Here is a 12,581-nt window from a genome sequence, read left to right as displayed (position 1 = left end):
GCTCACTGTTTTCACTCACTTCTCATATTAGTTCTTGCAGATGGATAAAATCAAATCTTCGATTTTAAAGTGCGCGATTTCTGCGGCAGTTTCAAAGATGAGAGAAAATAATGTCCTATCAATTTTGACCTAAAGACAAAAAAGTGACGCTTCCGCTTGCTTTCTTTCATTCTGTTTTATTTATGACACAAAACATAGAAAATGCATTACAAACAATAGCAAATACATTATTTCAATCACACATCAATAAACAGGCCAGCTGTAGTGCTTCAGACATGTCACATTCACAACTTTTAATCCCCTCTTTTAGAGAGAGCAGTGGGAAAATCTAGATTCTAGACGAGCATTTTTCAGGGGAAGATGGTCAGTAGAAGTGTGGGGGCATGATGACAGGGTGGGGGCCGTGCTGGTGCAGAGTGGCGGGCAGGGCCGCCCCGCGGGGCGGCTGCAGCTGCGGGTGGAGGCCGCTGCTGATCGCGGGGAGCTGTCCGCTCAGGACCGGGTGCTGAAACAGCAGAGGCGGCAGCAGAGCGGCCGGGACCGACAGGAAGTCAGGACGCAGATCCTGGACCTCCCGCTTCAGCCTCATCCGCCTGTTCTGGAACCACGTTTTCACCTGGGAAGCACAAGGCAGCGTTTACTGACCCGCACCAGGAGCCCACGCTGCGCTTCACAGCTGTTTCACATAAAAACGCACAAGCATAAAAGGGGCTGCTGAAGCCAAACCAGTGAAAATCAGCTGTTCCTCACTTTGTCACTGGAGGCCTGGGGACTCACCTGAGTTTCGGAGAGGTTCAGCTTCTCGGCCATCGTCCTCCTCTGCAGGGCTCCCAGGTATTTGTGCTTGCTGAAAGTTCGCTCCAGCTTGCTGATCTGCTCGGAGGTGAACTTGGTCCTCATCCGCCGTTGCTGGGTGGCTTCCCCCTCGCTGTCATCTCCCACCTCGCTCTCAGACCCCGAAGTGTCACCGCAGCTGCCTGGAGGGAAGAGCCGAGCGTTTCTTTCATAAACTCACAATGAACACCTGCACGACGGGCTGTTGACCCTGAGACAAAGCTGATCAGTGAACTTACTGTTTGGCGACGTCGGAGAGCACTGGCTCCCTGGTGCTTTTGTAAATTCCTCCATTTCTCTATGAACTTTTGAACGAGGGGTCATCTCCTCGTAATAGCTTTTGGAGAGCCATTCAACGGAGAAGTTTGCCATCCTGCACTCATCTGTGATCTCACGGTCTCTGTGTAGCTGACTCTTTGCTGCTGTTATAGGACGGTCGCGCGTCTTCATTTGCATATGCAAAGAGATCTCAGCGGAACGATAGAAGCTTGATGGTCGCTGTAATTGAGCTTAATAGAGGCCGGGCTGCGGTTTTTCTCACGTCCACGGCTGGCTGTGATGCTCTGGCGCCAGTGAGTCTGAGTATCAGTTACCTGGCATCTCAGACTAAATGATCTCTGCATGAAGTGATTCAGGACCACATCCGCTCCTGGATTCTGTCAGATGAATGAACTATATTTCTAGCAGGATCTATCTCCTACTGGGCTTTCGGCCACATAAATGTGAAAGTATTCCGTGTCCCATAACATGGAGAAATAGCAAATTAAATTGCAATTAAAACGGCTGCCAGATCCGCGATCGAGCTTTGCTGTTGCAGACAGAGCGCCCAGCTGAGCATCAAGCGACCCGGTGATAAAGCCTTTGTTATGGGGGGGATCGGGTGGGTGTGACCGCGGCCAGAAAGCGAGAAAGCCGCGTTTGATCTTTGTTGACTCACTCGAATGAGACATTTGCTGAAGGGCCTCTGGGCATCTTCAAACCTCATGCAACAGCTAATCTGTAGGACTGAGAGTAAAGAATTTAAAGCAAAGTTATGTGAGCTGAATCGATTATCTCCCTGCACCTGTATAAGCTGTATTTTTATTTAATTGCAAATACAGGATCTTCAACTTGCGCATATTAACCTCTAATGATCTTGAAGGAGTTGTGGATCAAGTTTGCTATCTCCAAATCTCATCACACAATCAGACTTCAAACCACAGGTCAGATCAGTTGGCCACACAAAACCCCAGACTCTCTGGAGCCAGGCCAGGGGGGCTCCCGCTGGAAGTGTAAACTCATCAATGAGCGGCTTAATTCGGACTAATTGTTGACCATGATCTCCCTGTTAGCTGGCGTTTGAAGTGCAGGGATCGGGACAAACGGCGCATATGAAAGCGGAGCATGTGGTCAGTCTTTGCTGACAAGTAGAGGCAAAAACCCGTCTGTATGAGCCCCCCCCCCCCCCCCCCTGTTATGATTGTACACACAACGCATCATCCCCCAGTGATTTCATTTAGTATGACTTGTTGATGTGTCTGTTCTGACTGGGATCTGGCCGACAGAATCAAAGCTTTAATGGCCAACTCCTGTCTTTATCAGTTCTTTCCTCCAGCCTTCAGATGAAAGGTGGGATGATCGGTGCATTGAACTAATCCCGCAATAAAGATAATATCATCATCTTTATCTTCGAGACACACTGTTGGCACCATGGTTGCCAGGCGCGCATCTGGCGGCGATGTGATGTGTGCAAAGTGAAAATGAAGAGTCCAGTGTTTCAGCCTAGAAGATACATTTTATTCAATGATAAATAAAACTTTAATAAAACTTTTCTGCATAAATTATATACATTTTTCTAACAAAATATAATAAAACTCGTACATCGATGTAACGTCTCTATATTGCACTTCTTTGGTCTCTAAGTGTTTCAGTGGGAAAAGCTGACAGTTCTTCAGTAGAAATATGAGCCGTGGATCATGCCATGAGGAGGGTGGCGAGGGGGCATCTGCTGCTGGAGGAGCAGCTGCGGGACGGGGAATGGGTAAAAGGCCGGGCCGGCGGCGGGGTAGGGGGCCAGCTGTCCGCCCATGCTGCGGTACTGGACCGGGGGCAGAGGATGGAACATCACCGGTGGGACTTGGGGAGCGAGGCAGTCCTGCACCTCCCGCTTCAGCTTCATCCTCCTGTTCTGGAACCAGGTCCTCACCTGAGAGACGGAAACAGTAAAGTTAGCGTTGGAACGACGCAGTATGCAGACTCAGCCATTACATGTTGATCAAACAGTGCTGCGCTTGCGTTGAGGGGTCTCGTCCTACCTGAGTTTCTGTGAGGCCGAGCTTCTGCGCCGTCTTCACTCTCTCTCCAGAGTCCAGGTATTTGTGCTTGTTGAAGATCTTCTCCAGCTTGCTGATCTGCTCCGGGGTGAACATGGTGCGCACACGGCGCTGCGCTCCGTCTTTCTTCGGCTCGCTTCCGTCATCCACGGAGAGGCACTCAGAGGAAGCCGCCTCGCTCTCGTACCCGGAGGAATATCCGCTGATTTCTGAAACTGAAGAAGGAAGCTGCGGTTACCAACACTGCGTGCGCGTCAAAACTGAAATGCTGGTTTAAAGTTAGGAGCCTCGGGCTACTTACTTGGTGAGGCGCAGCTTGTTGGATGCAGAGGTGAGCACAGGCTGGAGTCCCGCTGCCCGCTGCTCTCCATGTGTTCAACGGGCTTTGATGCTTTGGGTTTTGGCTGCAGGTAACACTTGCCAAAAGCCGGCCGGCGCGGCTGCACCATGCAGGGGATGTGGGGTCTGCAGGTCGGCGCGATGTCCATGCCAGCTCCGTGCTCCTCAGTCGGCGCGGTGTTGTGATGGCTCTGGGCCAGCCAGTCCACAGAAAAGTATTTCACCATGTTCACAGCGCTGCTCAGTGACCTGTAAATCCACCAAATGTCTGAGGGAGTGTGTGGTAGCATGGCCCGTCCAGGCTCGGCTTTTATAGGGCCCTGGCCCTCCAATTTGCATATGTAGAGGCCCTTGTTAACGCCTGATCGATCCCGATGATTAGGGGTTAATGGCTCGTTATTGAAGTCTTTACATATCCTGTGAGTGTGTGAAGACCTGGCGCCGCCGAGTCTGTGAGAACCCTCCTGAGCTCATACATTTGTCCACCCCGACTGAAACTGGGGGCCCAGCAGAAACAGCTGCATCTCTTGCAGAGGTGGAGACTTTCATGTTGCTGCTGCATACAGGAGGAAATGTGTCAACACGTCCAATTAGACTGGCTCACTTACCTTTCTCGTTTTTAACAATAAAAGTTTCCCAGTACAGTTAAGAATAGGTCAACATAGGCCTGGAGATGTCCGATTGAGAGCACGAGTATTTCCATTTTATGCTATTTTATACCTTTACTTTGTTACATTACAGGAGCTGAAATTGTATCCCACTATATATTTTTTTTCACAACTTCAATTATTAGTTACTTATCAGATTGAAATTTCCACACAAAAATGACCAGTTTATGAAAAATGGTGCTTTACTACAGACGAAATTCAAAAATACAGAGAACATGAATGCAACATTTACTCACATACTGTACTTAGAAACCAATCTTAGGTTCAAGTATTTGTCTTTTCTCTTCATACCGCTTTCTACTTCTACTCCAAAATATTCAATTTTTTACTCCACTACATTTATCTGACAGTTTTAGTCACTACTTACTTTACTAATTACGGTTTTACAAACATGTGAACATTATGAACGATGCGCTGTTCTAGATTGAACTATAAAGCAGCATATACAGCTGAAATGATTAGCTGGTGATTGATTAGTCTTTAACTAGTTCATGGTTGTATCCTCCCTGATGTAATGAGTAGCTGAAATAATATTATTAATGAGGCGTTGTGAGGCGTCACTCTGGGCTCTGAGTAATCCTGACTGCATTTCTATTATCTTATTTTCTATATTATATTTTCCTCTTTATTCTTGCTGCTAATACTTGTGTACTTTTATTTTGGAGATCTGGAATGCAGGACTGGTGGTTGCGTATTTTTTTTTTTTTTTTTACAGTTTTTAGAGTAAATGGTGTGAATATTTAGTATTTAAGGAGCAGCTCCAAATGTTCAAATCTATTAAAAGTCGGTATGAACGAGCATGAACTGTAGTGAGATACAAGACTGAGCTGTAAGACATTCACACAGCAGTCCCACTCGATTCATGGCCTCCCAGAACTGAACACATCTCACCTGATGGGGACACACAGGTGAGCTTGTGTGTTGACATGCCTTTGATAGCCTGGTGAGTGCCGGCGCCAGCATCTTTGGCATACATTACAGATCAAAAGTATTACAGTAGCAACACAATTACGGCTGATTGTCGGCCCGTTCAAATGTAAATATGCCAAAACAAGCTGCGAGGATGCCGGGTGAGCGCAAACAAGCCCACACAGCCGTGAGGTAATCCCTCACTGGGCTGCTTCACATGCCGGTGGCTGCACCTACGCGTCACATAAAAGGTGAACAGGTATGAAAGAGGAGAAATGAGGGAGCTGTTAACGCATCGTGTCTGCTGGGAGTCAAACACACCGACTGGCGTCTTTCCACCGGGGATCTCCTCCGAGAGACCGCGGCGCGCAGCCGCTCCGGCACAACGCCACAAAACTGATCGTTTAGTCACATGACAAAGCAGATAAGAGGCTGGTCCTGGTTGTCTCTTTCATCGGTGACCTGTCGCTGCCGTGGCAGGAGTCCCCTCAGCCCTCTGCGGCTTCTTTATCTCTGAGGCTTTGAAGATGCGCCCTGATCGCGTTAGATAACAATAAAAAAGCGCCCGGGACGTCGCCTTCACACTGCGCCTATTTCCTCCGCTCATGCCTGCATGGGCCTCTGTCTGAGGCAGAGGACAGCCTGCAACAAGTGACTGTATTCTAATTTACTGGGACATCAGAGCCCGGATAAAGAGAGCAGTCTAATCGGTGCTTTTTGTGCCGTTTGAGAATGACATAACCATCAGGCATCCTTCATATCTCCCACGGTGAATAAAATCAACTCATTTTGGGGTTTCTAGTGTTTCCTTGTGAGCCTTTTCAGGTTATTCATGTCCTGGAAATCACACGTTAGTGGTGGAAGAAGTCAGTCCTTTACTTAAGTAAAAGTAGCAATACCACACTGTAAAAATACTCGATTACAAGTGAAGTCCTACATCAAGTATAAGTTTACAGAGCTTTCCTCAGTGGGGAGTGAATGTCCTCTGTCAGCATTGTTTTGGATAATATCACAGGTGCATTAAAAGTGTGAGCAGCGTTTTAATGTTGCAGCAGGTCGATGTGATGCAGAGCACAGTGCCTGACGTGCTGCTGGATGGAGTGATCTATTCCAGTCTATCTTTTATGACATGAGTACGGGTTCTGGCTGTAAAATCTGCAAAATCCTGTGGACTAAACAGTGAAACATCCCCATCCCAAATGTAATGAAATAGAGGAATAAAGTCGCATGAAGTGAAAACACTGAAGTGAGGTAGAGTAAATGTGCATGGTTACAGCTCACCACTGCTGTGGGCCCTGAGCTCAAGAACTTGATTCAAATTGTTTCATCACTTTGCTACTTCATGACTTTTCATGGATTTTTCATATAACTGTGTAGTTGCCATACTGCTCAGGCAGCACCACCTCCTCCCAAATCACTAATACATCTATCTGATGTTACTGTAGCTTTATAACAGTTTGTTCATGAGCTGTCTGATTAATGGATCCCCAAATTACCAAATGCCACTATGTATGAGACAATATTGTACATTTCTTAGTCTGTAAATGACTATTACAAAAAACTGCTCTTGCATTGCCCGTATGACATACAAAACATGAAATATTTTCTGAGTTGGTGTAATAACAATGCTGTATTGTCATGTTTCCATATTTAGTCATCATCAAATGTGCCAACCCTGGTTGAGGCAAAGGAAAGGGTTTTAATAAGGCGAGAAGGGAAGAAGAAAAGTGAGCTTTAGGGAATTCAATCATTCGCAACTGGACCTTGTCAGTTTGTCTTAGAAGACGCTTCGCCTCTCATCCGAGCAGGCTTCATCAGTTCATGCGCAACCAGACTAGATAGGACAGCTCTAGTCCAATGCAGTGGTGTTAGGTTCAAGTATTTTTCCCCTGAGTGAGGCCAACCCCCAAAACCAAGGATGGTATCACTCTATTGTGAGGCAAACGATCCCCCCATTAAGGCGGGGTAGGGTGCAACCCTTGGGTGTCAACGACATTCGTTTGCCTCGTTAGTGTCCCATTGTTGTCAAGTCTGTGCATTCCTCACTGCACTGGACTGCATACACCAGATTGTTCTTCTGAGTGTGAGGTGTCCGGTCTTTGGGGTGCACCAGCCTTTGTCTGACAGTGTTCCCAGGTTTGAAATGTACCGGGATGTTGTGTTTGTTGAAGATTCACCTGAGTTTCTCTGATACACCAGACACATATGGAATGACGATGTTATGCCCTCTGTCCCTCTTTTCCTCCTCTGTCACCCTGTTCTTTCTGGAAGCAGCTGAACTTTCCACAAAGGACCAGCTGGGATAACCACAGGTTTTGAGGCCCCCCCCTCAGGTGTTTGTGTTCCTTGTCTCTGGCCTGTTGGCTGGTTGGAACATTATCAGCTCTGTGTTGGAGAGTTCTGATAACACCTAGTTTGTGTTCCAGTGGGTGATGTGAGTCAAAAAGGACGTACTGGTCTGTGTGAGTGGGTTTTCTGTAAACCCCAATCTGGAGGCGCCTGTTCTCTCCAATGTGGACATCACAGTCCAAAAAAGGCAAACTCATGCCCTTGACATCCTCTCGAGTGAATTTGATGTTCTTGTCCACTGAGTTAATGTGCTCGGTGAAGGCTTGCACTTCTTGGTTTTGGATTTTAACCCATGTGTCATCCACATATCTATACCAATGACTTGGTGTTGTTCCTTTGAAAGAGTTCAGAGCCGTTCTTTCCATGTTCTCCATGTACAGATTAGCCACAATGGGGGATACTGGTGAGCCCATTGCACACCCATGTTTTTGCCTGTAAAACCTTCCCCTAAATTGAAAATAGGTGGTTTTTAGGCAGAGTTCCAGTAAATGGCATATTTGCTCCGGGTTAAGAGTACAGTAGTTCTGTTCCGCAAAGTGTTGTCTTGTAACAACTGCTGTCTCACTGTTTCCACAACATCCTGAGTTGGAATGCATGTGAACCAACTCACACCAGTATCCCCTATTGTGGCTAATCTGCAATATTCTGAAGTAAACTAATCTGCTACTAATCAAATACTAATCTGAAGTATTTGAAGGGAAAAACATTTTGTAGTCATTAGTAGCATTTTTACACATATACCTGCAGAGTCAGCAGAGCCCCAAACACTGAGGAAGTCATGCTAATGTCAACAAAATACAAGGGTTACATTTGCCTGGATGATGCATATATTCAAATATTATGACAAAGTGATGAAGTGACCACATGCTCAGGTTTTGTGCACTGGCTTAAAATACAATGCAGCCATTCTACCACAGCAAATCGTCCGGTGGTAATTAAGAGGAGGAAATGACAGAAAGCTCACTAATTTCACTATGAAGCCATTATCATTAAATCCCGAAAGGAGGAGGACCAGCCTCAGCTCCTGCCACCACGCTCCACATCCCCGACAGATGTAGCAGTGCTGTAACCTGCCACGCAGCCAGTCTGTCACGGATATTGTCTGACAAGAATACGCTTTGGCAAGACAGGGCTTATAAAACCTCATTTATTTGGCTAAATTAAGCAGATCTTCATAGCACGTCACATTCCATCTCCACGGTGTGTTTCACGGCAGAAGACCATAGAGGAGAGAGAGCGGGCAGGAAAATAGAAAAATAGACAACGACTGAACATCATCCCTCAAATTACATTTTGCACACTGACATCCCATTATGTTTTATTATTTTCTGCGTGATGGTAAGGTATTGTCATGACAATACGCTTGTCGAGCTTTGGCCCTTCATGCCATACTATTGATAATAAATGCAATCATTTCACATTGTGCTGTTTAAATTGGATTGATTTTGGAAATTAGTTTACCAATCTAGTCATATAAATCTCATTTGATGAACTCCTAATTGGTAAACAAACAGAAACTACATGTTGTAGGTTCAGCAAATATATGATCAATAAAAGGTTCAGTCAATTTAATACATTGTGCGTTACTTTGTGTCATCTCCTACAAGCCAAACACTCTTCAGCAGCATCGGATGGATGTTGTTTGAATGTTTGACATGGCTGGATCAACCCCCGAAGGTATTACATACCAAATTCCATCCCAGTCATGTGCAGTGTGCACAGTATTCCTCTGCTGATTAGAATTATAATCTGATTAAGGAATATGCACCATTCAAGCACAGGATCAGCTGAAATTGTGAGGGTCTTAAACATGGATCTTTACACAAGTACAAAACTAATTGTGTCCCTTTGTGTGTGAACAACGAGTGCAGCACCGTGAATGTCTTTCACTGTGTCTCGTGATTAAGGTTCACAACAGTTCTTACAATTCAGGCTGAGTGAGGCATGATTATCTGATACAACCTACAGGGCAATTCATCCAAATGGTTTTGAGACATTTCACTGAAAAACCTCATGGTGGCACTAGAGAGCATGTCAGGGGATCATCAAAGTCAATAGGATTCATCTTATGGGAACCATGAATATTTGAACAAAATTTCATGGCAATCCATGTAATAGTTGGAGACACTAAGATATTTCAGTCTGGACTGAAGTCCCGGAATGACCAACTGACAAACTGGCATTGCCACTTAGAGCCATGCTGGTAGCAAGGCTACAAAGCAGGACTCCACAGCTGATAGTGTTTTAGTGACGCATGTTCCCAAAATTACAATTGATCATGCAACCGATTCCAAAATAGTTGGGACGCTGTTAAAAACGTAAATAAAAACAGAACGCTATCACTTGCAAACAAAATGTGTTTGCTGATATTTCGAAATATTCCCGAGGCCATGCAGTAACAACCTCGCTCCATCCTCACTTGTGAACGACTGAGCCTTCATAATATACATTTAAGATATCATGATACTATCACCTGTTACCAATCAACCTGTTTACCTGTGGTATGTTCCAAACAGGTGTTTTTGGAGCGTTCCACAACTTTCCCAGTCTTTTGTTGCTCCTGAACAAACTTGTTTGAAGCGTGTTGCTGCATCAAATTCAGAATAATCAGATATTTACAAAAAAGATGATGAGGTCAAACATTAAATATAATGTCTTTGTAATGTTTCCAATTGAGTATATGGCAAAAAGGATCAGCAAATATTAGCATTCTGTTGACCAAACTTTTGAGTCAGGTTGTATTGCCACTTTGCTGGACAGTGAACCTGTGGCCTTTTGGGGGCCACTGGGGCTCTCGGGCCATGGTGCAGATGCCTACTTAGCCATGTGGGTAACCCAGCCTTGATGTTGAAGATGCATTCTACACTGCTGCCATGTTCAGCCCACGTATGATTATACACAGGCTTTAACAGCTGAATAACAGGTCAATTCACAAGTTCTGATTAAAAATGTCAGTAAGCACATGAGCCGAAGAAGAATCCTTTTCCTTCTCTTTATGGGAGAGAAAGGCCATTATCAAAACAGTACAGATTTGTGAGGGGAAACTACATGTGATCAACTGCAAAACCTGTGTCAACGTAAGGGTGTGAGTTTTAAATAAAGTTTTGCCGAAAGTCTAAACCGACATTATTGACTAAAGGTAAAGGGCCCCTTCAACAAAGAGTGAACATGTAAGAGCAGAATAAAAGTTTTCCAGTCCACAAGGCTCTGCTGCCACTACAGCAGAGGCATCTGAGGGTCGTGGCACGAGCATGGACTCTCAGTCTGGGTTCGGACACGGGGCGCTGACCTGGTGGTCGCTTCTGGCTCTGGGCAGTGAGATGTGACTGCGCCACAGCTCACTGGAAAGTGGCCTTAACCCTCCTCAGCGTGTCCTGGATCCGCCGTGTTTGTCGCTCGCTCGACTGCTGGAAGTTGGCATCGTTGTCGGCGGCCAAGAGGTGGATGTCAGAGGTGGCGAGCCGGGCGATGCGGCGCCGAAGGTAGGCCTGCATCTTCCGATCAGGGCTGTAGGGGCATATAGCCTCCTGGAAGGCGTGGACCTGACTCACAACCTTTGCTATGCTCCTTGAGCCAAGTACGGATGGATGAGAGCAACATGAAATTGAAATACAGAACAAAAGGAAAAGTGAAAACATGAAAAGAACTGATGAGTTTTCCTCTCAGCATTATCATCAGCTCTGTCTGTGACCTAATTTGGAAAGAGTGGGGATAACTCTGGGTCCGCAGTAACCAGCTGTGTCTCTGCCTTTCTCTGCTAGATCTCTTGACCCCAACATCTGGATACAGCCGGCCGCCTCTCAGCATCTGGCCCGAAACCTCTTTTCCAATCAAACCCCATCCCACGGGCGCCATCTGGTGCAACACTGGCACCCCTACCAACAACCCAAATTCAACAGCTGTGCCATTACCATCCAACCGCCACTTGCTGTGACCCCAGCATCTGGTCAGACATATTGGAGTGAAGGAGAAGGACACAGGAAAATGCGTCCTCATAGCGAGTTGGCCGACTTTGTGGTAGATGAATTCTTGGGATGTGGAGAGAGAGCTAATTATCGGTAAATGACACTAACTGTTAATATACGGTGTCACTGCAGGGACAGGTATCAGGCTAATTTCACTGGCTGTACGCAGATTTCATCAATATCACACCTCTAACCAAGCAAAATTAGTGCCAATCATGGCTGTAATGTTGGAGCAGTCGTTCCCAACCTTTTATCCTAAGGGACCCAATTTCTATCATTGAGGAAACTGACAACCCCTGACTAAGTGATATATTTTAGAGATAGTTCAAATTATATTCAATGCATAAAAATGACAATAACAAGTACCGAACAGCTGAGAAAGTGTACAATTAACCCAGATAAACAAAATAACTGCAGGGAGTTGTGTAAAATGAACCATTTGAATGATTTTTTTCCTGTAATATTGCATCAGAGATGAGTTTTACAACTTTTATAGGAACTTTTGATACAATTCTCTATATTAGGGTTTTTTAAAATAATCATACATACAGTACAGCCTTCTTTTTTGACAAATTCAGTTTTTAACTTAACTGTCTACTTTTTAAATTCAGGTCAAGGCTGTTTAGCAGTGAGTGAAGACTTTATGAATTTAGCTGGTGTTCAGGTCTCTCACCGTGCCCTCACCATGTTGCTTTGTGTCTGAAATAATAATGTAAACCCTAAAAGCAACAATTTAATTTAGTTTTCCTCACAGAAATGACTGAAAAGCTGAGATATAGCGTCGGGGCTAGTTCATATTTTTCAAAAAGGTTTTCTTCCACCCTAAAAAACAAGATGACCCCTAGGTTGGGGACCACTGTGTTAGAGATAGGGAGGGGGGCACTTCCCATCTGGGTTTTTTTGTTGTTTGCAGGGCATCTATCCACCCGATCTCTCTCAGCAACGAGGAAATGCTTCTGTTTGAACTCCCTGTCTGCACCAGGAACGGGCCTGTTCTGAGTCCTGCAGGTGGAAAGGTGATGGTTGTGATCACCTCGTAAGCAAAGATTACAAGCGAAGTCCAGTTGTCCAGTTTCATAACACAACATACAGCGCTGAGGACTGCCACATCTGGAGGAGAATGACAGGCTTTCTTCCCAGACAGTTTTATAGACATTAATTATAGGATGTTATTGGATGGAAGGCTCATTTTTATACTGTCAAAC

General features: G+C 45.5%; 3 protein-coding genes across 3 annotated transcripts in view; all 3 read right to left on the bottom strand.

Annotated features, from left to right (window-relative positions):
• Positions 1-364: 364 nt before the first annotated feature.
• Positions 365-1,206, bottom strand: vent (ventral expressed homeobox). Its single transcript, XM_041948054.1, has 3 exons — positions 1,074-1,206; positions 778-977; positions 365-616 (listed from the first exon to the last, which is right to left on the bottom strand). The coding sequence occupies exons 1-3, from the start codon at positions 1,204-1,206 to the stop codon at positions 365-367; spliced, it is 585 nt and encodes a 194-aa protein (XP_041803988.1).
• Positions 1,207-2,764: 1,558 nt separating this feature from the next.
• Positions 2,765-3,712, bottom strand: vox (ventral homeobox). The gene is made up of 3 exons (XM_041948053.1): positions 3,448-3,712; positions 3,129-3,361; positions 2,765-3,019 (listed from the first exon to the last, which is right to left on the bottom strand). Exons 1-3 carry the CDS (start codon positions 3,710-3,712, stop codon positions 2,765-2,767), a joined length of 753 nt encoding a protein of 250 aa, XP_041803987.1.
• A 6,641-nt stretch (positions 3,713-10,353) lies between these two features.
• The window catches only part of LOC121614158 (kinase non-catalytic C-lobe domain-containing protein 1), a 35,685-nt gene continuing 33,457 nt past the window's right edge, over positions 10,354-12,581 (bottom strand). The window contains exon 31 of the mRNA XM_041947953.1: positions 10,354-10,978. Within this exon, the coding sequence (XP_041803887.1) occupies positions 10,750-10,978 (229 nt within the window). The 3' untranslated portion in view covers positions 10,354-10,749. The remainder of the gene's footprint in view (positions 10,979-12,581) is intronic.

This window comes from Chelmon rostratus, chromosome 11 (assembly GCF_017976325.1).
Source record: "Chelmon rostratus isolate fCheRos1 chromosome 11, fCheRos1.pri, whole genome shotgun sequence".
Classification (NCBI taxonomy): Eukaryota; Metazoa; Chordata; class Actinopteri; order Chaetodontiformes; family Chaetodontidae; genus Chelmon; species Chelmon rostratus.
This window is presented reverse-complemented; position numbering and strand designations above follow the sequence as displayed.